The 27,574-nt window shown below is 41.4% G+C and overlaps 1 protein-coding gene across 1 annotated transcript in view; it reads right to left on the bottom strand.

Annotated features, from left to right (window-relative positions):
* DDX18 (DEAD-box helicase 18) overlaps positions 1-19,433 on the bottom strand; it is a 37,359-nt gene extending 17,926 nt beyond the window's left edge. The window contains exons 1-8 of the mRNA XM_030209827.1: positions 19,157-19,433; positions 13,272-13,466; positions 11,036-11,164; positions 5,038-5,173; positions 3,762-3,862; positions 2,675-2,874; positions 2,193-2,307; positions 56-195 (exon numbers count right to left, since the gene is read on the bottom strand). Of these exons, the coding sequence (XP_030065687.1) occupies positions 56-195; positions 2,193-2,307; positions 2,675-2,874; positions 3,762-3,862; positions 5,038-5,173; positions 11,036-11,164; positions 13,272-13,466; positions 19,157-19,271 (1,131 nt within the window). The 5' untranslated portion in view covers positions 19,272-19,433. The remainder of the gene's footprint in view (positions 1-55; positions 196-2,192; positions 2,308-2,674; positions 2,875-3,761; positions 3,863-5,037; positions 5,174-11,035; positions 11,165-13,271; positions 13,467-19,156) is intronic.
* Between the last annotated feature and the right edge of the window lie 8,141 nt (positions 19,434-27,574).

Raw genomic sequence — 27,574 nt, 5'->3', positions numbered from 1 at the left:
TGTATATATTCACATTAAATCGTACACATCTGCTATTAATTCTGCTTCAGATTACCTGTTCCAGGCCGTCTACTGTTGCTGTATCCTTGTCATCATCAACCCCAACATACAATGGTTCCTTTTTCAAAGAAATTCTTGCTAAATCTTCAACTTTGCGAGTTTGAGTAGCAGAAAAAAGCATAGTCTGTCTCCGTCCTGAAAAAGTATTACGTTATTATTAGCACTGCAAAGATATCCTTAGACTCAGAACTTGATTTTTTTTTTTTACATATACTTCATAATATAATGCAAAGCTTTTAAATGACACGGGTCCAATTTATTTACAGACCCTCCTTGCTTTCATTCTAAATACCTTTCGAGAATGATCTTAGAATACACAAAAACGGCTGACATATCTCATGTCTCTCCAGATAACAGTCAGTTAGCTAAACTAAAAAAGGTCCCTGGAATACGCTCACCCTAGTCATGTATTTCAGTGTTTCTGGGTCTCTCCATGCAGCTTTCCTCCATGAACTGCTAGGGCAGTTAATGAGAAAAATCCTTCCTTTTCAGACAGTGCATATGTGGGGCTACTGTGTGTTACATCAACATTCTTCTTTCTGTTTGAAACATGCAGTTCAAAAGTGCCATCATGACATTTGCGGTCGGTGGTGGCTTGTGATTTGGTACAGCCTGCTTTGAATTGAGTGTGTTTGGATGCAACAAGGAAGGGAACTTTCTCAATTGAATGGAACACTGCCTTGTGGCCTGAAAAATGAAACTCAGTTATTGACATGTAAGCAACATCTGAAGGCTCATTTATTATGTTTGGCCTTCCACATCCCTGCTGTGTATAGCTAATAGCTGGCTGGGAACTTTGGACTATATTGGAACATGATATTTTTTTTATTGTTATTACTGAAGACTCTTGTTTGAGTATATTAATTTTATTTAGTTGCTATCTATGTAATTATGCATGTTGCTTTTGTTCGCAGCCCTGGATCAGGGTGGGTTACAAATAATAAAACCTAATTTATTCAGATTGGGCATGTTGAAATACACACCTGGAAGGGTCTTACTAATAATGCCCATCAATAATAAAAGGGAAGGAATGGGGGTAGGATTTGATACATCACCTTTCTGTGGTTACAATCAAAGCAGTTTACACAAAATAAGTACCTGGGGCAATGCTACAACCACTTTTCTTTTCTATAGCGCTAACTGTACTACTTCCTGCGTCCTTATTGGGCTACAATCTGAAGTATTTTTGTACATGGGGCAATGGAGGGTTAAGTGAGTTGTGCTGGGTCACAAGGAATTGCAGTGGGAATTGAACCCAGTTCTTCAGGATCTCAGCTTACTGAACTAACCATTAGGATACTCCATTTCACCAATGGAAGGTTAAGTGACTTGACCAGAGTCAAACAAGCGGACCAGAAAGCAGCAAAGGTAGTAAAATGCACCTTAAAGTGTTGAGATCCCCATTAAAGTCACTTTTGGATTCTAAATTGCAACCCCACCCCCCAAATCTGGCACACACTGAAGGCCTCAATGAGAGAACCCCCCCCCCCCCCAACTTTCTACGGTAAGGTATCTGCCCTGGTAACTAAGCTCTAGAGCCTTGCCTCAGTGGCACCAGGTATGCCTGTAACACAGCATGCAAACTTTTAATCACAAGGTCAGGGTGCAGAGGTCAAGTATGTGCATAAAATTCACTGTGAAATCCCCATGTGAATCTTACTTTGCATGCTTTACATTTGCTATATCAGGTGATAAAGTTCCTACAGTCCCTGCCAGCTCCAGATTTTTACAGGTAAATTCCTCAGAGATCTGAAGGTACAAAGCATCCACAGTAACCATTAAGTTCAAAACTGCCCCCATCCTAAAGGGAGGCAGAGAGATAACACTGCTCTAAATGTTATAATTTAAAGACCTGCGCCACATTAAAAATGCCCAGGTATTCTCGCCAACATTCTAGTAGAAAAGGCTAAGGAAACATTGAAATATACTGCATTACAAGATTCAGATGTGACAGAGAAGCTCATCCATCCGAAGCTGTATTTGGGTGACCACCATGTGTGCTCTAAGTGGCTTTTTCCCTCCATTTCTTTTTATTACAACATTCATATTCCTCACTCCCTGGCAGTGCTGTAAGTATCATCCCCTGCTGTAGGAAAATTAGGTTTTATGGCCCATGAATAGGTTTTACTTACTTGGTAGAAGCTTTATGATTTGTTTCATTTCCTCTTCAAAGCCAACTTCTAATATACGATCAGCCTCATCAATTACTAAGCACTGCAAGTTTTTGTACATAAATCCTGGGGTGTTCTGCAGGAGTTTCAGTAAACAAAAAGGATCAGCAAATACATCAAGAGGCGTAAGCATACATTTCCATGCAAAGCAGCATTCTGGTGGCTGTATCTGCCCTGCTGCAAACTGAACTCCCCTGCAGTCTGCGATTGCATATTAAACTAACACAAGAGTTAGCTGAAGCAGCTACAGTACTGCTCAACACCCTTCCAGCAACACAGGCCCCTCTAATGTTATATTTATCTGTGTATCTGGAACTTCATAAGAACATAGGCGTTGCGATACTGGGACAGACCAAAGGTCCATCAAGTCCAGTATCCTGTTTCCAACAGTGGCCAATCCGGGTCACAAGTACCCCCTCACAACGGGCTTCAGGACGATCTACCTGCATGTGGTCCAGCAGCCTGCCTGGAGTGGCTACAATTATGTTGATACCATTTGCAAGTTTCTGCGCCTCTGCTGATCGGTTGCTACCTCCCATGAGTAAACCGTAGGTGTGGACGTGGTGTGTCATCAGCTCTCTGAGAACGCCGTAAGTCTGCATAGCCAACTCTCGAGTAGGTGAAAGTATGAGAACACCAGTGCCTAGAGAAGGGAAGCACAGTTTTACATTTCCAAAAAGAAGGGAGAAATGAATGAAATCTTGCTTTCATATCAAAATCTGGCATTTGGTACCCTACAAATAATCGCCCCAAGAAGAAAGCTGATAAGGCCCTCTCAAGAAAAGTGCATACATCGATGGGGAAAGATACTATTTATCCTTATACATAATAGGATGGAACACCATTTATTTCACTGTGGAACACACTACCAAAAGCACTTTTGCTTAAGTATTAAAATATACATTTATTTTTACTTAAGTACTTTGACCTAGTACTTTGAGCTTTTTGCTTTTCGGAAGTTAACCATCAGGTAGTGTTGTTCAATCGGACAAGATGGAGCAGAAGAAATAACTTATCTTGTTTGCTGACAGATTAAGTTCCTTATACTTAGCTAGAATGAGCAATATTCATGCAACCTACAATCAGTGCTATCATTTCTCCACAATTATTTCTTCTTTCTTAATTTTTGCCTAGCCTGCCTAATAACATCAGAGAAAAACAGAGAACCAAGGAGCATAATTAGACTTTTGCTTATTTATCGTGTTCACAGGAACAATTATATCAAGCGTATTCAATACTGTATCATGTCGGTGTTAAAACCTATCAACTGTGGACACCAAATACCCTTCTAACAACATCAAAAGACAAGTACAAATCAAGGTAAGGTATACACAAAATGTGGCACATGTGAGTTATCTTGTTGGGCAGACTTGATGGACCATGCAAATCTTTTTCTGCCGTCATCTACTATGTTACTATGTTCATGACCTTACAATGAAACACACCTTCCCATCCCTACTAGTGAATGGAATTTCAGTATTATACAAAAAATATATAATAACATGAAGCAGTAGAGAAAACAAAGCTTACCGTTCCTAGGCATAAATTTTAACTTGTACACAAGTTCTAGCGCTGGTATGAGGAATGCAAGCGTTTTACCACTGCCTGTCCGTGCAGCTGCCAGGACATCCCTGCAAACACCAAAATCAGACAAGCAGTTCAGTCTTTCACTGATAATATGGTATCAACAAATATTTCTTATTTAGTAGCTTTAAGTATTTAAGGAATATATGTAAAAAAAACAAAAACAAAAAAAGAAACCTCTATAGAATCAAACCCCCCTCCCCCCCAAATGCTTGGGTTAAGTATGTACATGTCTACCTATCTGCAGTTTTATCATCTCCTTTACACTGTTTCTGAGGAAGGAACCTCAGGTATCTTTAAAACAAATAGTCTAAGATAAAAACCCCAATACAATCGCCACCTAAATACTTTGTTGTACTAGTTTAATAAGATGTGCTGCAAGTTTGGCAAAGTAAAGAATATTGTACAGTGTAAGTTACATTTTATTACATTATATTCTAGAGGCAAACCATCACTAAGGCATATCTGGAGCTTTTATCACGTCAGAAGTGAAAATCCTCAAGAGCCGAGGCATTGGCTTTTTTGCTGTTGTTGTTGCTGTTTCTTTAAAAGAATGAAACAGGCGGGTTTGCTTTCAGGGCTAGCTGAAGACAATATCATGTTAGCTACCCACCTGCCGCAGTTGCAATAGACATAGACAAGGCAGGTTATTTATTTATTGCATTTGTGTCCCACATTTCCCCACCTTTTTCTGACTTTAAAAACCTCTATCTACAGTTCTCTTGTCCCCACCCCATCCAGTCACAAAGGAGTTGGGGGGGGGGGGGGGGGGGGGGAACAAGAGAACTGTAGAGGTTTTTAAAGTCAGAAAAATATCCAGACATATTACACATCCTTCTATGTTCTGGAAGTTAATATAAAATTCCACTGACTTCTGAAAAAAGTGAGACAGGTGGCAATCCTAACCTCCTGAATCTTGAGCAAATCTCACAAGGTCCTACAAAGTAAGGGCAAATTTGCCAATCGCTTAATCTGGCTCTGCCCATGGCAACAGATGTTACTTGGCGATACACAGAGCAACTAAAAAACTCCCCACTATGATTTCTGAAGTAGTTTTCACAGTAGAATTAACAACAAAGATAATGAAATAAAAGGATAGGGAATTATTTCTGCCTTTTTCCCCCTATTTTATTGCCCCTGTAAACTGCTTTGACCTTGAGTTTGTAAAGGTGGTATATCACGTTCTGGAATAAACCTAAACCTGTGATTTTTGAAGTCTCACCTGCCTTCCAGAAGTGGCCGGATACTTTTGTGCTGAATTTCTGTCATATCTGTAAATCCCATCTCAGCGACACCCTTCAGAGTGTTCTCACTGACTAGGTCGGCAAGCGAAGCAAATGATTTATCCTCAAAAGCACCTAAACACAAGCACACATCTGTTTATGGCAGCGAACCAAAGTCAGACCACAGGTCTACCAAGCCCAGCATCCTGTCTGACAGTGGCCAATCCAAGTCACCAGTAAATAAAGGATTAGAAACAGCAGATCCATTCCTTGATGCTTACATCCATGGATAAACAACAGTGGAGGAGTGGCCTAGTGGTTAGGGTGGTGGACTTTGGTCCTGGGGAACTGAGTTCGATTCCCACTTCAGGCACAGGCAGCTCCTTGTGACTCTGGGCAAGTCACTTAACCCTCCATTGCCCCATGTAAGCCGCATTGAGCCTGCCATGAGTGGGAAAGCGCGGGGTACAAATGTAACAAAAATAAAATAAATTCAAGGTGCGCGGTTGTGTACACACCCCTGATTACTATTAATGGTACCATGCTGCATTTCCTCGGGGCTCTCTCTGAACATCCAGCCCCTTCTGATGCAACTTCCTGTTTTCTGAAGGAAAGGATGGTTCAGAGAGAAAGCCCAGGTGCAGGCCACACATAGCCTATGAGTGCCGCTGTCTGGGTGAAAACTGGAGGTGATTTTAAGATATTGGGGTGGGGGGGGGGGGGGGGGGGGGGGGGTTGGCAGTGGGGGAATGACTGGAGCTTTACGGGATGGGAATGGAACAGATACCGGACTGTAAACAGGGATAGTATTGCAAGAGCTACAGACACACACCCCTGTTGAAAATTCAAGCAATGGTTTTCCTAAGTCTATACGGCTCATAACTGTTTAAGGATTTTTCCTCCAGGAACTTCACTAAATCCTTCTGAAAGCCAGCTATGCTAACTGCCTTGACCATATCTTCTTTTGGGGGGGGGGGGGGGGGAGGGGGGGTTGTCTTTCACAACTCTGATGCTTCCTCTAACTGAAAGTTCTCCATTTCCAGAATAAGTAGATCTACACTATAGTGCTTGACACACAACACTGAAAACTGCTACCTAGAACTAGCTTTGAAATACTACAAAATATTGGCTTCAGGAAAAAGGGGGGGGGGGGGTGATCTAATAATTTTGTTAAATTACCAACTGAATTACAAAAAAAAAAAAAAAAAAGGGGGGGGGGGGCTTTTTTTGTTAGCACTAATCATATTTAATCTTCTCAAATAACCAAACCACTACCTCCTCCAGTTACTGCATAAAAGATTCATTTTTGTATTTGCTTTGAAAATACAATAATCACTGGGGAACCACCATCATTACCTGTGACTTTCCTATTTACACTGTCACCTAATGCAGTCATCGTATTTGAACTATACCAAAACTTCTTGGCTTCTAACTAAAAACAAATTGCATTCAAACACTCATAGAAAAGAATAATTGTGATCTTAGGATTGTGCAGCACAATAACTTAATGTGCCTCTCTACAGCCGTTACCATTAGAGAATTCGGCACTCTCGGAATTATACAACTAAATAGGTAGTACCCCTAAATGAAACTGTAAACCGCTTAGGTCTACGCAGTATATAAATACTTAAAATAAATAAATAACATAAAAACAGAAATGTGTCTATTTGGGGCTTACCCTATAAACAGAAGTAGGCGTCTTCTTTTTGTTATAGAATGCTAGAACAATGGGTCAATAATCAAACATATAAACGGCAAGTGACCGTACTCACTTGCAAATGTGCAGTACTGACTTCCCTCTCTGTCCCACCCTCGCGTCAAGACGTCAGAGGGCGGAACAGAGAGGGAAACGGAGTCGAATTGTCAAACGCTGCCGCCTGGAAAGGAACATCGTGCGAAACAACCTCCACCCTCCCCCCCGTCCCCCTCCATATCGGGCCCCCTGCACTGACCTGACAGTGCCTCTCACCTCCGTGTGGAAGCGCTGCAGCCAGCAGCAGAGAGATCTGCTGCTGCCTGTAGCGCTTTCACACGGAGGTGAGAGGCACTGTCAGGTCAGTGCAGGGGGCCCGGCACAGAGGGAGGAGGGAGCAGCAGCGATGAGGGTAGCTGGACATGGGGGGAGGGCAGGGGGGAGAGGCCATGGCTGCTGGACCTGGGGTGAGAGCAGGGCACAGAGGAGGGTTGCTGGATATGGGGGGGGGGGGGGGGGGGAGGATCGGTGGACGGGGTGAGGCAAGGGGAGAGAGGAGGGCTGCAATACTCGCCCGTTTTTACGGGCATAACGGCTAGTATGTCTATATTTTAAGCGCAATCACTTATACCGGCCATTGAGCTGGTGTAAATACCCGTGCATAGATTGTTAAAGAATGTGTCCGTTGTTGTATTTTATAAATGTGCAACTTGTCCATGTTCTACCTAAACTATGTCATCCAATTACATAGTCCCTTCAAAACACGACTCTCTTTAAGCTTTTACAGTTTAGCTGTCTCAATCATAATCCTATCTACCGTAGGTAATTTAAATATACGAAAAAGAAAAATGTGGAGGAAAAAGCCTCAAAAGGACAGCTCCTATACAATGTGGCAAAGAGCCTTCCGTATCTAGGAGCAAGTCACTGGCAAAAACCAGCAGTCTCCCTTCCCAAAGCATGTGGTCAGCTGTGACAGCACTGCCTTGATAGGTGAAGTAAAGTGGCAACTGCCTCCATTTCACAGATCACCATGACCGGGTTCCCCATAAATCTCTCTCATATGCCCCACCACAGCCTTCACCCCGTCAGTCTCTCTCATGCCCCCCCCCCCCCCCCCCCCCGGCCTTCACTCGTCAATCTCTCTCATGTAGATCAGAAAAACGTCAATTAAAGATATGAATTTATATTTTCCATCTGTTGTCCAGGTTCCAGTCTGTTATATCAACGTGGTAGGGAAGGCAATAATTCTGAAAGACTGGATAGTTGAAAGTCAATTTGGATTGACATTTGCTTCAGAGACATGGCTTAATCTCCCCGATGATCCAATAATTATGATATTTGTCCAGATGGTTATAAAATAACTCATTTCCTGAGGGATCAGAAAAAAGGTGGTGGCAAAGCATAGTCATATTCATCGTTTTTTTTCAAGTTCAAATTAAATCTAGCCACATGTCACTGTCTTTAGAAATTTTCTCTTCTACAAACATGACTGATTCATTGCAGGACGGGATCTGTTGCATATTGTTTTACAGTGCCCCGGGAAAATGGTCTGAAGTTCAGAAGGATTTCGTTTCAGAAGCTAGTTTAGGATGGGCCAATATGTTGTACTTGAGAGATATTAATCTGCATTTAGAGCAGGACAATAGTCCAAGCCTTCTAGGCTTAAAGTCGTATTTGAGTTTGTTAGGTTTTAACATATCAGCGTCAAGCGTTTCCCATAATAGGGATCATCGACTAGATTTATTTGCCTATAAATTTAACTCCTCTATTAGTTTATATGTGGCAAAAGAAAAGTGGGAGCCTGTGATTTGGTCAGACCATTATAAATTAAACTTTGTGCTTTATTGGGTGGAGAATGGAGAATGATGCCCAGATGTCTTAGGGACATAGTATCCAATCAGAGGGAACGTTAAATAGTGTGACTCTCTGGAGTGAGATCGATCAAAATTTAGAATGCGACTCAGAAAATGTAGATAATTTATTGAGGAAATGGAATGTTAGTTCAGAGGTGCTGGATGAAGTTGCACCTTTGAAGGTAAAGACCTTTAAAAAGAAAAGGAGGGATATGTGGTTTACACTTGAACTACTGGAATTAAAGACAGCATGCAGAAAATTGAAAACAGCGGTCTAAAAGTCAGTTGGAAGACGAAAAGAACGGAATGGAGATCTTTCAATAATAATTTAGAAACAAAAGACCAAAGAAGCCAAACAACTATTCTTCACAGCTCAAGTGGAGGAGTGGCCTAGTGGTTAGGGTGGTGGACTTTGGTCCTGGGAAACTGAGGAACTGAGTTCGATTCCTACTTCAGGCACAGGCAGCTCCTTGTGACTCTGGGCAAGTCACTTAACCCTCCATTGCCCCATGTAAGCCGCATTGAGCCTGCCATGCGTGGGAAAGCGCAGGGTACAAATGTAACAAAAATAAAATAGATACTATTGGAGATTCTACATGGAATGTTGCTATTCCACTAGCAACATTCCATGTAGAAGCCTGCGCGGCCATATCGGTGCAAGGGCCGACTTCTACATGGAATGTTGCTAGTGGAATAGCAACATTCCATGTAGAATCTCAAATAGTAGCAACAGTGGTTAGGGTGGTGGACTTTGGTCCTGGGGAACTGAATTTGATTCCCACTTCAGGCACAGGCAGCTCCTTGTGACTCTGGGCAAGTCACTTAACCCTCCATTGCTCCATGTAAGCCGAGCCGCATTGAGCCTGCCATGAGTGGGAAAGCGTGGGGTACAAATGTAACAAAAATAAATAAGTGAGAAAGGAAGGATTTAATGTTAAAAAGATGTTTGGATTAATTAAAAAAAAAAAAAATCAACTATTTCTGAAGCTGAATTGCTTCCAATGATTCTCCCCCCTCTGTCAAGGCTCTTGCACAACTTTTTAATAGTAGTTACTGGTAAATTGGGAGAATCCTTCTCAAATAAATTTTGAGGAATTGAATAATTTGTATTTAAAATACAACTTGAAGCTATTCCTCCAATAAACAAGATTTTCTATCTACCTATTAGCCCCAAAGGGGAAGAAGGAGAAATAAGAAACGCAGAAAATGTAAATCTTGATGTTAATAACATATCTGCTATATTGGAACAGTCCTTAGATAATGTAACAGAGCGGGCATCACTCAGTCTCCTTTGTTTTTGAACAAGATCTTAACTCTGTTTTGAGACTTTACTTCAAAAATGCAAATTCTCACTTTGGAGGTGAGAAAATATGGATATACCTTGACTAACAAAGATGGCTCAACAGAAGAAAAAAAGCCTTTTTGGCTATGAAAACAAGGACGATGGAAGTGGGAGGAACTTTTTTTCTCGCTTATCCCTGTAAATGTATTGTAAGGTTAGGTCAGACGAAATATGTTTTTTATCTTCCTGATCAGCTGAAATCTTTTCTGGATTTGAAACAACTGAAATAATAACTGTTAAAGGGGGGACCATGCAGCCTTGTTTTGCCATAACTGTTGTTCCTTGTAATCTTCTCTAATTCATTATCGCCCCCAAGAGATTGTGGTCTAAGAAAGCAGAACAATAGGTTATAAAGTGAAAAGTAATATTTTTCTTTCAGTGTAATTTTCTGATGAGAATATTTCTCTTAAATTTTAGTAATTTTCCTTTCTTTCTGTTATGTATTTGGCTGTATTGCAAATGACAAGTGTACTCTTGTTAAAAGCTTAAAATTAATAAATAAATACAAATGAAACCCCTGTCATATGAGGAAAGGCTAAAGAGGTTAGGGCTTTTCAGCTTGGAAAATAGATGGATTTGGGGGCGGGGGATATGACTGAGGTCTACAAAATCCTGAGTGGTGCAGAACGGGTAAAGTGAATTGATTTTTCACTCTTTCAAAACGAGTACAAAGACCAGAGAACACTCAATGAAACTGCATGGAAATACTTTTAAAAACAAATAGGAGGAAATACTTTTCACTCAAAGAATAGTTAAGCTCACGAACTCGTTGCTGGATAATGTGGTAACAGCGATTAGTGTATCTGGGTTTAAAAAAAAGGTTTGGACAAGTTTCTGGAGGAAATGCCCAGTCTGTTATTGAGACAGACATGGGGGGAAGCCACTGTTTGCTCTGGGATTGGTAGCACGGAATTATGCTATTAATTGGGTTTCTGTCAGGTACTTGTGACATGGATTGGCCACTGCTGGAAGCAGGATACTGGGCTAGATGGACCACTGGTCTGATCCAGTATGACTATTCTTATGTTCTCAAGTATGCACCTATATGATATACAAAATATAAAACACAGGAATAATGTGCAAAACTAAGAAGGAAAAAAGGAACTTACCCGTTAGCCCTAAAGGCAATGAAGGTTCATCATTTTCTTCATCTTCGTGTTTCTCTGTCTTGTCTGAATTTTTCTGTTTATCTTCCATTGTAATGGACTCCTCATTTGTGGTCTTTGCTCGCTTTGTTTCTACAGAAAGCATTAAAAAAAAATATTAAATGTCCAGTAATGTGGAGCTGGAAAAAAACCCCCAGGCAACTAAAAGCTTGTGCTTTTGAAAATGAATTTTAAGAGACACTCAAAGTTCTGTTGAAATGTTTCTGCTTGAAAATTATATCAATATCTGGAGTGCAGGGAATGAATACATGCAAAATAATATCAAAACAAATTCCCTTAAACACAATTAGAAACCATCATTAGATGAATGGAAAAAAGGAAAGAAAGAGCCTCAGAGAGCTCCAGGTCAGGAAAATCCTTCGGAGCTGAAACAACCTTCCTTAATATTACTATATAAAGTCCATGATTTAATCTGAATATACAGTTTATGCATTTTTTTTCTATTTTTCTTTTAGATATTATAAGACACACTTTAAAGAAGTTCTTGTCTTATAATAGTTCTTTTCCTGTTAGAATTTATTTTCAAGCAGCATGCACGCGATAAAGAATCTCAGAGGATGATACCCTGAAGCAGCATAGCGAAATGCTGGCCATCACTAATTGTCATTGTGGGACTGCAGTATTTGAGGGCAGGCTCTATACAACATTCTAACAGGAAAAGAAGAACTTCATAAGATGTGTTTTATGATATCTACTAGTAAAAAAGGCCCGTTTCCGAAACCAATGAAACAGGCGCTAGCATGTGGTTTTTTTTGTATGTGTGTGTGTGTGTCACAGAGTTATTTTGTGTGTGTGTGTGTGTGTGTGAGGGTGCGGTGTGTGTGCAGGTTGTTGATGATGGAGGTGGTGCGTCGGTGTGCGGTTGTTTCGTTAGTTTGGCAGCCAGTCTCCAGCGATTCCTAGGCAGGGAAGGAGTACTCCTCCCCCTTCCTTGGTCGCTGTTTGCTGCTGGCTGGGTCGCGGGTAATCCTTCCAGCTAGGCCGCAGCTTGTCCTGTTCGCCCACGTCCCAGATGGTGACGGGCACGTTGTTTTCCGGCTCCTCTGACTCCATGTCAAGCGATCCCAAATATAGTCTGTGCTATAGGCCCTCTGGCACTCTTCAGTACTGGCATTAGGCATTTAAAAAGGTCTCTCCCCCCCCCCCCCCCGGTCTATTTTTGCACATACCCACAGCAGGAATATTCTTCTCTCGTTCCAGCGGTGGTTCTGTGCTCTCCGTGCTGCACAGATAATGAGCCATTCTGCTGGGGAATGCTCCTCCCTTATTGTCACGTAGTTTCCTCTGATTGGTCCGTCTTACGTTGCCTAGTGTTGCCTGGGAACGGTGTTCTAATGGTACTTTGTGTACAGAATGTTGAGGGTGTTTTTTCTGATTGGTCCGTCATGCGAGGGCGGGGCAGAGAGACATGGTCAGTGTTGTGGCTTCACCACCATGAATCCATGAACCCTTCAGTGAGTGACTGAGTGACTTCAGAACGTTGTCTTCAGAACGTTGAGGGTGAGTTTTATTATAGTAGATAACAAAAATAGAAAAAGTGCACATGGACATTAAATGATAATATTAAGGAAGGTTTCTTCAGCCAATGATGACAGCTTCAGCTCCAAAGGTTTTTTTTCCTAACATGGAGCTCTGAGGCCTTTTCCATTCTTCTAATGACAAATTCTAGTTGTGCTTAAGGGAATTGATTTTGTTTTGATATTATTCTGCTTGAAAATTGTCAGACGGCAATGTATCCTGAATACATTTTGGAACATAATTTAAATTTATCAACTCACACTGAGAGAAAACGGGGATTTCATGCTACATCTTGGAAAACCCTTATTTGATATAGGCTCTCTTTTATTCCCCAGATTGCCTCTCTCCTGTAGGAACTTCTGCTTTTCCTGGTAATTTGCTCAAAAACAAACCATGAAGTGTTTTTGGTATAATGAGGGAGTGTTTTTGGTATAATGAGGGTGCCTCCTTCAAGAGCAGGAACTGCGCCGCTGAAGTAAGATGACAATTTAGCAAGAAAATATTTTAGGGATGGCAGGATATGTAAATCTTTCTTGCAATTTACTCTAGTATGCTCCCATTTTAAACAGCAGGTTGCAGTTTTGAAGTTGGAGCGGTACTGCATTGTACTCACTCTTAAGCAGCGGACTCCTTCAAGATACCCCTCCATGGTAATACTTACCTGTTCCTTCAGTATTTGCTATGATTTTCCTCTTTTTCTTTTTTTTCTTCTTTGCATCAGATGCTGTTATGCTCTCATTCTCTTCACTTGCCATGGCTGCGAGATCGATTGATTTGGTTGTGTTTTCTAAAGGCTTTGCTGTGTCTTCTGTGATGAACTCATTTTCCTCTTCTTTAGCACCTTCAGTTGACTTTCCTAGAACCAGTAAAAAAAAAAAAGGCAAATTATCAAAACAATCTAGGTAAAAGTCAAGCAATTTAGGGAAAATGAATTTTTGCTGCCTTTATAATTAGGGCTTATATCCTTAAGTGCTTATACACTTTAACATAAGCAGTTTATTTTACAGTTAAAATGAGTTCTTTGACAGTACCACACAAAAAAAACCGAACCTCTGTGTTTTCATGTTACAGGTGCCATTTCTAGGTAACTTTTTCCGTAGAATCAAATACATATATTTATGCAGGTAGCAAGTTGTCAGAACTGAAAACTACAAAAACGTACTAGAGGAGCAAAGGGCAGGCAAATGCAGTTCAAAGGTTACTGGGGAAGAGATGAAGACAGGTTTTTATAAAGCCAATTTTCCTACGGAAAATTAGGATAAAATGCCTGATTTTTACAGCCAAAAGAGAACACTATAGTGAAACCACAGAAGAGAGTGTGGTTGAACCAGTCTGGTGGTTCAGTTATATTAAATGAAACTGCAAAAAAGACAGGACTCTGCTCCCCGGGGCCAGCCATATGGAATACAAGTATAGAACATTTCAACTCACAGTAAAATTTAAATAACTTTCACAAAAGAGTGGCACATAGGGAGACTAATGCCTGGTGAAGTCTGTCATAAGTCAAAAGACGAGGGGAGGGGGTGGGGGTGTAACCTGCACAGAGTCACAAGTACAACCTTCGCTGCATTTCTGGACAGACCATGAAAGTTTTTAACTGTTGTCATTTACTATGTTACACATGCCCCATTAGCCAGTACCCACATATCCCTGCTATTTCCTACTAGTCTACCGAGACACACCTTACTACGATAGCTTCAACCGAGTGCCCCACACAAACATTATGACACACTTATTTCAATTATACAAGCAAAAAAAAAAAAAAAAAAAAGGGGATAATTTCCACGCTAGACTATGCTACTTCAAAATCAAGTTTGTTAATAAAGACAACATCCACCCTTTGAACTACAACAATTTACATTGTATGATTCAGAAAATGTGGCTTATGTTTTCATTTGCTCTTGTGACTTTTTATATATACAGTAGACACATGTCGCAGAAGTTCAGAGCAAGAGTTATAGAGCACAGATATTGTATTCCAAACAACAAAATTGAAGTTTCCACAGTCTCTGAATCATAGTTTTGCACAATTAAAATGTATGGTCATCTATCACATTTCTTTGAATATGAAAGCGGGGGATGTTAAAAAATTACTTTGGAGAAGAGAACAACAGTGGATATTCAGGTTAAACACAATGGAACCAAATGGATTAAATAGAAATGTGAAATGTAATGCATTTTATTAAACAGATATACGTTCTGACATTTGATTGGATATTTTTCAAGTTATCATCGTTTTATGTCTGCAGCCATCTTGGTTTTGGCATTTGAAGGTTAAATAGTTCTACAGATATGCATCTTCCTGAAGCAGCAAGGCTGAGCAAAACAAGACGCTCTTGATGAGGATACGACATGGTTAGCAATGCACTGCGATCATTTGAGTTTATGGTGGGAACTTGGTCATTAGTGCAACTGAGGATATGTGGTTACAGATGTAAGCAATGGAGAGATCCAGTGGAGTAAACCGTTGGATTTCGGTCTTTTAATCCTTCTCTCACAAGATAAGTAATGAGGATATATTTTGTGGCCACAAAGTTTTGAATTTTGAGCAGGCCTGCTAGTTAGATATAAAATATTTCAGTAGTTGGAACTTTTTTGACAATATGAAAGCACATCTACTTTCTGATCCTTGTTTATGTATTAGTGGGGGATTTTTTTGGAACCAATTGTTTTTCTCTGTTATGGAGTTTTTTTTACATGGGTTCTTTTTTCCCTTTATTATGGAAACCAGTGATAGGATTTGACTCTTGATATAGCAGTGAGTAAAATATTCTGCATGAATTCCCCTGCTTGGAGATTTGAGGTTTAACTTAACATACTTTTTATATTCAGGATCCGAAGGTGGATGTTGTCTTTATTAACAAACTTGATTTTGAAGTAGCATAGTCTAGAGTGGAAGTTTGCTAACTCTATTTTTTGCTAGCACACTTATTTCAACTCCATATTGTCATGTCTCTATCATTGTCACTACCCGTTCTATGAAAAAATACTTCCTGCCAAGCTTCAGGTCACATTAAAATCTCTCTTCTGTTTGGCATACACATAGGGTTAATGTAATTGATGAGCCTGGGGGCCATAAATCTTGTGGACACTGTACCTACTGTCAACATGCTTCAACCCTTTCAGTGATTCAGATCCCTCACTCTGCATTTCAGTTTCATTTTAAATGCAGTACAACATGTGATAGTGATTAAATAGTTAACTGTATTGTCTGCCCATGTAATTTGTACTACATGGAAGAAAGTTAAACTTCACATTGCTGAACATATAAGTAATATTAGACTTCAAAGAGAAACACCGCTGGTTCACCATTGCTTATCTGCGGGCCATTTAATTCATCAGTTAAAGTATGCTGCGGTAATGTGGGTGTCCTTGCCAAGGGGTGGCAATGTTTCCAGGATTCTACTGCAGAAAGAACAGAAACTGGGTGTGCTGAACAATGAAGTGAATTGGTTAGTTTAAAGCGTGTACTTCACAGTGATTGGCAGGTTTGTCTCCTTCCATACCCATGTGATCAGTAAGAAGTGGGTGATGCACAGGAGGAAGGACCTAGCAAAGCTGGAGGAATGGACCGATATTTCGCTACTAAGATTTAATCCCAAAAAATGCAGGGTCATGCATTTGGGTTGCAAGAATCCGAGGGAACGGTACAGTATAGGGGGTGAAGTGCTTCAGTGTATGAAGGAAGAGCGGGATTTGGGGACGGTTGTGTCTGATGACCTTAAAGCTTCCAAACAGGTAGAAAAAGAGATGGTCAAAGCCAGAAGGATGCTTGGCTGCATAAAAAGAGGGATGACCAGCAGGAGAAAGGAGGTGATAGTGCCATTGTATAAGTCTCTGGTGAGGCCCCATTTATAGTACTGTGTGTAGTTCTGGAGACCGCACCTAAGAAAAGATATAAATAGGATGGAGTCGGTCCAGGGGGCGCCTACAAAATTAATAAGCGGTCTTGAACATAAAAAATATAGGGACAGGCTTATGAACCTCGATATGCACACGCTGGAAGAGAGGAGGGAGAGCGGAGACATGATAAGAGACGTTTAAATATCTCAAGGGCATTTATGTACAGGAAATGAGCCTTTTTCAACTGAAGGAGAGCTCTGGAACAAGGGGGCATACGATAAAGTTAAGAGGGAATAGGCTTAGGAGTAATCTAAGAAAGTACTATGTCACAGAAAGGGTGGTAGAGGCATGGAATGGCCTCCCGGTGGAGGTTGTGGAGTCGATGACTAATGTCAGAATTTAAAAAGGCGTGGGATTGGTTAGGAAAAGGAAGAGTTAGGGGTTACATAGGATGGGCAGACTGGATGGGCCATATGGCCTTTATCTGCCGTGATGTTTCTATGTTTCTTAAACATGCACAGTAGGTGGGAATAGCAGTAGCATCTTTTGGCAGTTGCTGACCGACCATGAGTAGAAATTGTTTCCTCCTGATAAGTAGTCTGTTAGATTTTATTAATCTCGTTTAATGTATAGAATGATGATGTTTAGAAAAATGAGGGTAGAGGTATTGCAAAGTTGATTGTATGTTTATGGTTGTTGTTATTTTCTTATGGAGTGATGATTGTACTGCTTTTTCAAGCAGTGGGTGAAATACAGTTCTGTATCAAGCACAAATCACTACTGGAGGTGGCGCTAAGTATCATCAGGATTTTATATTTAATAAGCTACAGTGTTTGACAACATCCTGCAGTTGATATCATTGGACAAGGATAAAGTTTGGGTGATCTGCAAGGAAAAGGTTTAGTCATCAGTACAACAGTACTTTTATAAGTAGGCCCAGTTTTCATCTGTTTGGTTTACAACATTTCAAATTATTTTTGATATTGACAGTTGAAGCAGTTTTCTATCTGTCTTTCTGAGGATTCTCTGGACTGGATTTAATACATCTACAGTCATTTGAGACAGGATATTTTCAAATGCTGTGGGTATAATTATATGTACCTTGAAAAGTTACTTAAAGCATTTTTGTTAATGATTTTGTAGTATCAAAAAAGGTTACTAAACAATCTTCATTTCAAGCTGCCCGTCTTAAAAGACAAAAAGTTCTGAACTTCTTTTCACTTTTAGCTATTTGCAGTTTCGAAAACAAATCAAAACTTACCTATTTAGGAAATTTGTTTTTCAATCTAATAATTAGTTTGAGTTAGTATGCTTTTATTTTTCAGTATAATTTAGTAAGTATATTTGAGGTTTGAAGGCTGTATTTCCTGGAAATGTCCAGCTTCTTTTACAATGTGATCCGCTTTGGAACTGTGAGGTATATGGCGGAACACAAGCTATACTATTAATGCTATTAAGTCTAGTTCACATACCTGCACTCTGGATTTCTGTGCGTACATCTGGTAGCGCTATACAAATGCATTTGCAATTTTTTTTATTTTTAGGAATAAAAATTTAGTTGCCCTCAAGGGGCAAATCTTCATGACAACAATAAACTTTTACTTATGACAAGTACATAGGATCTCTGGGAGAGCAAAAGGGATGGTAGATGGCAAGACTGACTAGACCATATGGTCTGTGTGTCTTAAGTCCTTTGTAATGTGGCTCACTGTACCCACTTTAACTTGCAGCGTACATCTCATTCTAATCTTATCATCGATTATTATCCAGATCACTAATTTCTATAAAAACAACCAATTACTAATATTTAGAAGGGCGTTTCTTTAACTGTGCTACTAACCTAATGATGCAGAATGAACAAAAGCCCACTAATATCTTATGAATTCATATAGAAGTCAGTTACTTTATAAGCATTATTCAATGAAATCGACAAGAAATAAAATACTAATAACAGGTTCAATGGAAAGATTTTTCCAGCAGTGACACCGGGAACCATTAAAACTGAAGCTGCTGTACATACAATCAACCGAGTACGAGTTCACCACTAACTATAGAGAACTCACTCAGGACTGCCCGTTCATACCTGACCCTCCATTACCCTGCATGTTCTAGGCTGAAGTATAAGACCATGTATGCTTCCACCTCTACCTACGTCAGCACTCACTTGTGGAATCAGTGAAAATGGTTCAGGATCATCTCTGACTTTTAGGAAATCGCTTAAGACCTGCTTATTTGAACAAGCCTACCCCAAAGATCCTGTCCACCCTCATTAATCTCAGGAAGCCACCAGTATGGACTGACCCTGCTATTATGGACTGACCCATCTATTTCTCTTTACCTCTCTGCCCTGCTTACCCCTTTCCATTTATTGTACCGTGTCTATTTATTATTCAACTGTTGTAAGCCACATTGAGCCTGCCAGAGGTGGGAAATTGTGGGATATAAGCACTGTAAAATAAATAAATGTGCACGTTATCATGTTTAGTTAGCTCTTATGCAGAATCAATTGAAACAAGAGGCAACGACTAGAGACGACTCAGATGTCAAAGAAGGAGGAGCAGCAAAAACAACGGAGTGAGAAACGGGCACAAATGCAACAAACCCCCCATTTTTCTCAACTTCTCCAAGCAAGTTACACACGCACTGCAGTCCACAGCAAATAAAGCAGCGCTTTTCGGTTGCCGAGCTACCAGCACGTCTCACCTTCATGCCTGAGGAACTGAGCCTGCTCCCCCTGGCGCGCCAGATTCCGCTGCTTGATCTTTTCGTTCTTTTTCTGGATCTTTTTCCGCAGCAGCTTCATCTGTAGAGCCGCCATCTTCACTCCCCGGTTTCCTCGCAAGCGCACGTGCGACTGTGACCACTGCGACACACAGCGAAAGCCTGCCCGAAGGACCCCTCCAGAGGCAGCTATTCAACGCCTGTTACAAATTCCCTTCCACTCGTACTAAACCTCCTTGCCTTGGTACTCAAGTACCTTAGCGCCGGCAATCGGAAAAAAAAAACAAACAAACCTCCGCTCCCAGATTACGTACAGGGTGGGCGGGCACGTAGAACACCTTGTAATGTCATCATCAACACGCGCCCGCCAGTGATTCAGTGAGTGATTGACGAGGTAGTGGCGAGTGCTTTCGTCGTATTAGCCAGTCAGCCAATCCGTTACCGTATGGAGGTTTAATGAGCCTTCAGGGAGGGGGGAGGGAGGGTAGTACCATTTGTTCAAAGCAAGAGATGTGGGAGGGATTGAACTCACTTTTTTATTTTGTTTTAGTGATAGCATTGAATGCGAGTTACATTCAGATACTGTAGGTATTTTCCTGTCCCCCGACGGTCACGTTTGCACCGAAGTAATAGAGGCGGAGTATGGTGAATTTAGGAAAGCGATAGTGAGACAGTAGTATAATGTTTGGTCGTTATTTATTTACAGAGCTGCCAAGTTAACCATTCCAGGAGGGAGACTTTTTTGGCCAGTCCTGATTTTAAACTTACAACTTACATCCCCAAACTGTGTAGTATTTGAAGTCCATGATTCTATCGAAATCAGTGCTGCAGATCCCATAATGTATTTGATGAATTTGGCAGAAATCCAGGACCGGCTAAAAAGTCTCCCTCCTGGAATGGGTAACTTGGCAGCTCTGTTATTTATTTGGATTTTGTTCACACTTTTTTCAGTAGTAGCGCAAGGTGAGTTACATTCAGGTACACTGGGTATTTTTTTTATTTATTGTATATGCTCTTTATTTTTGGATTCCCCCCCCCCCCGGCAGTATTTAGTTAGAGTAAAACTTCAAAACCACAGAAACTTGGTAAACATTCTAGAACAATGATTTGCATATATAGTGATGTGGGAACTTTACGTGGGTTTCTATAATATACTGTTCTGAAAAGACAGAACACGCTAACTAAAATGTTTATCAAAACTAAGCTAACTGCCAGCTGTCTTGTAGTTACTGTGTATTTTTTTTAAATATGAAAGCCATTTAACATTTGGCTACATATTAAAGCCTGTAGCAAAAGGCCAAAACACTGTATCTCTTGAAAAATGGGAGATACGTTAAACCAGAACACTGTACTGTATTAGTTTTGGTCAAGAATGGCATCATGGGGATTTATTCAAAGGAAATCAGGGTTTTTGTTTTTTTGGACTTTTCTCATATTTATGTTCTCAATTACTCAGGGCAGTATGGTGATTGCATGGAATAAAATATTTTTAAAAATAGTAATACTAATAGAAAAAATTTCAGGCTACAGGTACAGAAACATGATGGCAGATAAATGCTAAATGGCAACTCCAGTCCCCTCGTCCACTATCACATTCTCTCCTTAAGAGAGTCCCACATTTTCTTGAATTCATTTGCAGTCTTTGTCTCCACCACCACTGGAAGGCCATCCCATTGTCAACAACTCTTTCTGTAAAAAAGTATTTTCTTAACATTGCTCCTGAGCCTAAAGCCTTTTGATTTCATCATACGCTCTGTCATTCCAGAGTTTTCTTTCAGTTGAAAGAGACGCCAGTGCATTAATGCCATGAAGATATTTAAATATCTCTATCATATCCCCTTTCTCCTATAGTATACATGTTGAGATCCATAAATCTGTCCCCATACGCTTTATGATGGAGATCACTGACCAAAATCTTTTTTTGAAGGCATTGTCTCCAGAATTGCACACAGAACTCTGAAGAGCTCCCTTGATCAGGATAAGCTTGAAAACTACCGACCAATCTGTAACTTCCTTTCCTGACAAAACTTAAAGAACAGAGAGTCTGCGTTCAATTCAAGGACCTGCTAGTTGAACGTAATTGGCTAGATCCATGTCAGTCTGGCTCAGGGGCAGAGTGACAGTGATCTGGGCCCCCCCCCAGCAGTAAAGGTCATTGGGCCCCCCAGCTCCTGCTGCTCCTTGTCTTTGTTTCCAGCACCCCCCCCCCCCCCCGCACACTACAACCCCCAGGCCAGTCTTGGAGGGCCCTGGTGGTCTAGTGGTCTCTTTGAGGGCAAGAAAGAACCCACTCTTTCCTGCCTGCTGCCGCTGCTCTACCCACTACGACGCTTCTTCTTAATGGCTGCTGAGACTTCCTGTGTTAGTATCACGAGTCTCTGCAGCTGTTATGAAGATGCAGCAGAGTGGGGTTCTTTCCTGCCCCTGAAGAGGCCACTAGATCATCATGGCCCATAAAGATAGGTCCAGGGAGGGCCCGCTGAGGCTCAGGGGGCTGTAGTGTGCAGGGTGGGGGAGATGCACTGCCCAGTTGCCCATATGGTCAATTCGCCCCTGATCTGGCTTCAGACCTGATACAAAACAGAGACAGTTCTTGTGTCCCTTCTGATGCTCTGCACTGAAATCGTGATGGGATCTGCCTCGATACTAGTATTGTTAGATTTCTCAGCAGCCTTCAATACTATGGATCATAATTTCATGCTTATAAGGCTAGCAGAAACAGGTATCAGTGGCATAGTATTTACGTGGTTCATGTTCTATTTGTCAGACAGACAACAATCAGTTCTATTCAGCAACAGCACATCATTAGCTTGGACGCTGAACTGTGGGATGCCATTGGGATCCATACTGTCTCTCATTTTATTTAATATCTGCCTCAAGCCTCTGGCTCAGCTGCTTCACTCGAGGCACATCATCAGCATAGATATTGAATTTTGTGTCCAACTACTCATACCCATTGAACCAAATCTAACTACAACTTTGAGTAAACTGATTGCCTGTCTAATCACAACTCAGGAATGGGCAAACAACGATAAACTCTGCCTGAACCAAAGCATATCCTATAAAATAATTTGCACCTCCAACATTCTACTTGGAGGTGCGGGGGGCCTGGAACTCAGAGGGGAGGGAGTGGGGCATGGAACTCAGAGGGGGAGGAGAGGAAAGTAGGGGGCATGGAACTTGGAGGAGAGGGAGAGCGGGGCATGGAACTTGGATGAGGGGGAGACAGGGGGAGGTATGGGGCCTGCAACTCGGAGGAGAGGGGGGAGGAGGGGGGGCTGGAACTCAGAGAAGGAGGGAGGGCGGGTGCCTGAAACTCGGAGGACAGAGAGGGAGGGAGGCCTGGAACTCAGATGAGGGGGGAGGGAGGAGGCCAAGCTGGAATTCAGAGGATAACCTTGCTAGCGCCCGTTTCATTTGTGTGAGAAACTGGCATGTTTTACTAGTAAGTACATAAGTATTGCCATACTGGGACAGACCAAAAGTCCATCAACCCCAGCATCCTGTTTCCAACAGTGGCCAATCCAGGTCACAAATACCTGGCAAGATCCCAAAAGAAGTACAAAATATTTTATGCTGCTTTTCCCAGAAATAAGCAGTGGAGTTTCCCCAAGTCCATTTTAATAATGGTCTATGGACTTTTCCTTTAGGAAGTAGTCCAAACCTTTTTTAAACCCCGTTAAGCTAACTGTCTTTACCACATTCTCTGGCAAGGAATTCCAGAGTTTAATTACACGTTGAGTGAAGAAAAATTTTCTCCGATTCATTTTAAATTTACTACTTTGTAGCTTCATTGAATGCCCCCTAGTCCTAGTATTTTTGGAAAAAGAAAACATGCTTCACATCTACCCTTTCCATTCTATTATATCTCTCCTCAGCCGTCTTTTCTCCAAGCCGAAGAGCCCTAGCCATTTTAGCTTTTCCTCATAGGGAAGTTGTCCCATCCCATTTATCATTTTTGTCTCCCTTCTCTGCACCTTTTCTAATTCTACTATATCTTTTATTTATTTATTTATTGCATTTGTATCCCACATATTGTAAGCGGGCTCAGTGTGGCTTACAATACATTGTGAATGATGGAAATACAATTTGTTACAACTTGGTTATGGATTACATTGTGAGGAGTTATGCGAAGACAAAGTCAAAGTATCGTTGAGGGAGTAGAACAATGGAAAAGAACAATGGAAGGAAACAATGGGAAACTGATAGGGCAACAAAACAATAGTAGGAGAACATTCGGTATAACATTTTTCTGTGATTAAAGGTATAAATGTGGTAAAATTACGGGGGATGGGAATTCAGAAGAGAATGTATTGATGCATTACTAACAGTGTGTGTGGACTTCATGTGGCAATCAGAATTGAACACAATATTCGAGGTGCAGTCGCACCATGGAACAATACAAAGGCATTATAACGTGCTCATTTTTGTTTTCCATTTCTTTCCTAATAATACCTAACATTCTATTTGCTTTCTTCGCCGCCGCAGCACACTAAGCAGAAGGTTTCAACGTATCATCGACGACGACACCTAGATCCCTTTCTTGACCGGTGACTCCTAACGTGAAACATTGCATTACGTAGCTGTAATTCGGGTTCCTCTTTCCCACATGCATCACATTGCACTTGCTTACATTAAACGTCATCTGCCATTTAGACGCCCAGTCTCCCAGTCTTGTAAGGTTCTCTTGAATAACTTTGTGTCATCAGCAGATTTAATTACCTCACTAGTTACTCCCATCTCTAGGTCATTTATAAATATGTTAAAAAGCAGCAGTCCCAGCATAGACCCCTGGGGAACCCCACTAACTACCCTTCTCCATTGAGAATACTGACCATTTAACCCTACTCTCTGTTTCTATCTTTTAACCAATTTTTAATCCACAATAGGATGCTACCTCCTATCCCATGACTCTCCAATTTCCTCTGGAGTCTTTGGATACCTAACACAAGTGGACAAATACCTGACTTCAAAATACCTTTTGAGAAGTATGAACTCCCCTTAAAATCACAGGTCAGGAATCTTGGGATATTGCTGGATGCATCACTCAATCTAATAATAAATTCAAACATCCTTTAAAAATTTTCTCTATCACCTGAAGCAGATACAAAATCTCTCTCCATATGTTGAAAAGACGAGTCTGACCACAGTGGTCCGTGCCATGATAACATCATGTCTGGACTACTGTAATGCCCTGTACACTACTACTACTATTACTACTATTTAGCATTTCTATAGCGCTACAAGGCATACGCAGCGCTGCACAAACACTGTTAAACCCAAAAAGAGTTTGCATCAGCTCCAACTAATTCACAATGCTGCATCACGACTGATAGAAGACTGCAAGTGGCATGACCACATCACACCCTTCCTGCAAAAACTACATCAACTACGAGTACCTTACAGGGCTAAATTTAATGTTTGATTTTCAAGGTCCTCAGACAACATGGTAACCCTAATTTTACAAAAGGTCTGCTCCCCCTGATGTCAAAACCTGGCTTCAGAGTATATGTGCAACACTGCTGCTGCTGGGGACCAATAGAGAACCATCTTTAAGATAGATTAGCACCGGGGGGGAGGGGGGGGGTGATGTTGCATTATGAGTATGGGGGAAAGATGCTGGACTGTTACCATTTTGGATTGCTAACTTGGATTTGGTTTTGTATTTAGAGAGGAAAAGAAGCCTAACGGTTAGAGCAAAGGGGAGTCTGATTCAAATCCCACTGCAGTTCCTTGTGATTTTGGGAAAATCACTTAACCGTCCGTTGCCTCAGGTCAAACAGATTGTGATGAGCCCTCCAGGGACAGAAAAATACCTACTGTACACTGCTTTGATGGCTTGTAGGAGTAGCCTAGTGGTTAGTGCAGCAGACTTTGAGTCTGCAGAACTGGGTTTAATCCCCACTGTAGCTGCTTGTGACTCTGGGCAAGTCACTTAACCTTCCATTGCCCCAGGTACAAATAACTACCTGTATATACTACGTAAACTGTTTTAGAGTGGAGGAGTGTTGACCTGAACATGTATACCCTGGAGGAAAGGAGAAACAGGGGTGATATGATACAGACATTCAAATATTTGAAAGGTATTAATCCGCAAATGAACCTTTTCTGGAGATGGGAAGGCGGTAGAACTAGAGGACATGAAATGAGATTGAAGGGGGGCAGACTCAAGAAAAATGTCAGGAAGTATTTTTTCACGGAGAGAGTGGTGGATGCTTGGAATGCCCTCCCGTGGGAGGTGGTGGAGAGGAAAACGGTAACGGAATTCAAACATGCGTGGGATAAACATAAAGGAATCCTGCTCAGAAGGAAGGGATCCCGAGAAGCTTAGCTGAGATTGGTGGCAGAGCCGGTGGTGGGAGGCGGGGCTGGTGGTTGGGAGGCGGGGATAGTGCTGGGCAGACTTATACGGTCTGTGCCCTAAAAAAGTACAAATCAAGGTAAGATACACAAAAAATGGCATGTGAGTTTATCTTGTTGGGCAGACTGGATGGACTGTGCAGGTCTTTTTCTGCCGTCATCTACTATGTTACTATGTTAGGAGTAGCCTAGTGGTTAGTGCAGTGGCCTGAGGATCTGGGTTCAATTCCCACTACAGATCCTTGTGACTCTGGGCAAGTCACTTAACCCTCCATTGCCCCAGGTACAAAAACATCGATTGTGAGCCCTCTAGGGACAGAGAAAGTACCTGTGTACATCTAGTAGTGCTATAGAAATGATTATTAGTAGTAGTAGTATATAAAGAAATAATATAAAATGCCTTCCACATGTCTCAGAAGGAATTGATACATGCGTTATGCTCAGTTTCAGACATTTTCTTCATGAACGGAGACTTTTTTTTTTCCATTTTAGGGTTGTGATTTCTAAGATTATGGAAAATGTTCTCTGGGAGGGCTCTCTGTTTCAGGTCAAAGAATCTGGTATTGTACTGCTGGCTTTTCTAAGGATTTTAAGCATTTTTTTGCTATTTTGGTGTCCGTATATTCACTTGAAGGGAAGATTATGAAGCATTTGCAGTGGGATATAGATGCTGGCATTGCTTTGCTCTGTTGATGTAGAGGGCTGCATGTGGTCTGATAGCTAAGACTGGTTTAACAACCAAGGTATTAATCTTTTTGATGTCTAGGTCTGTTATGGCATAATCAGTGCCACTGACCCAGTATTGAGCTGAAAGTAAATCTTTCCAGGGAGTCTACCCTTGCTTTGCAAGTTGTATGATCCTGGGGTTTACTTACATTAAAGAGTCTCATCGCATTGTGTTAATTACACTGTCATGGCTGTTCCTTTGCTTTTTCAGATACTAAAGTGAGGCAGCTTTTCCCCTGCTCTTTCCCAGATGGGAGATAAACTCTTGTTCCTTTCCTGTGTGCGCTGAAATCCCAGAATGAAATGAAAAGTATTAGATAGTATGATTGTAAAATATTCAGGGATCCTTTTACCTAGCTGCATTACTGCAGGCACAGGCAGCTCCTTGTGACTCTGAGCAAGTCACTTAACCCTCCATTGCCCCATGTAAGCCGCATTGAGCCTGCCATGAGTGGGAAAGCGCGGGGTACAAATGTAACAAAAATAAAATAGATACTATTGGAGATTCTAGATGGAATGTTGCTACTATTGGAGATTCTACATGGAATGTTGCTATTCCACTAGCAACATTCCATGTAGAAGGCTGCGCAGGCTTCTGTTTCTGTGAGTCTGACGTCCTGCACGTACGTGCAGGACGTCAGACTCACAGAAGCAGAAGCCTGCGCGGCCACATTGGTGATCTGCAAGGGCCGACTTCTACATGGAATGTTGGAATAGCAACATTCCATGTAGAATATCAAATAGTAGCAACAGTGGAGGAGTGGCCTAGTGGTTAGGGTGGTGGACTTTGGTCCTGAGGAACTGAGTTCGATTCCCACTTCAGGCACAGGCAGCTCCTTGTGACTCTGGGCAAGTCACTTAACCCTCCATTGCTCCAGGTACAAATAAGTACCTGTATCTAATATGTAAGCCGCATTGAACCTGCTATGAGTGGGAAAGCGCGGGGTACAAATGTAATAAAAAAATAAAATAAATGCTAGTGGACATTTACTGCAGGACATGCTTAGGTGTCCAGCACTAAGTTCCAAACCTGTGCACGCTACCTGAATGCTAAAAAATATTTCAAAAATGTTGTTGGAGGGGGAATGTCTGGGGGTGGAGAGTAGGTGGTCCTTGCACTAATTAGTTAGCGCCATTTCTGCATGCTTACTGGTTAGCATGGGATTACCATGTGAGCCTACAAAATAGGAGGCCCTGTTACTAAGGTGCGTAGGCGCCTACGTGTGTCCAATGCATGTCAGTTTGGGACTACTGCCCAGCTACCTGGGTGGTAATTATATTTTTTTACACACGTCCGATAAGTGTAGCAGAAAA

The sequence above is a fragment of the Microcaecilia unicolor genome, chromosome 7 (assembly GCF_901765095.1).
Source record: "Microcaecilia unicolor chromosome 7, aMicUni1.1, whole genome shotgun sequence".
Classification (NCBI taxonomy): domain Eukaryota; kingdom Metazoa; phylum Chordata; class Amphibia; order Gymnophiona; family Siphonopidae; genus Microcaecilia; species Microcaecilia unicolor.
The sequence above is the reverse complement of the archived record's forward strand: the minus strand, read 5'-3'. Positions and strand labels throughout refer to the sequence as shown.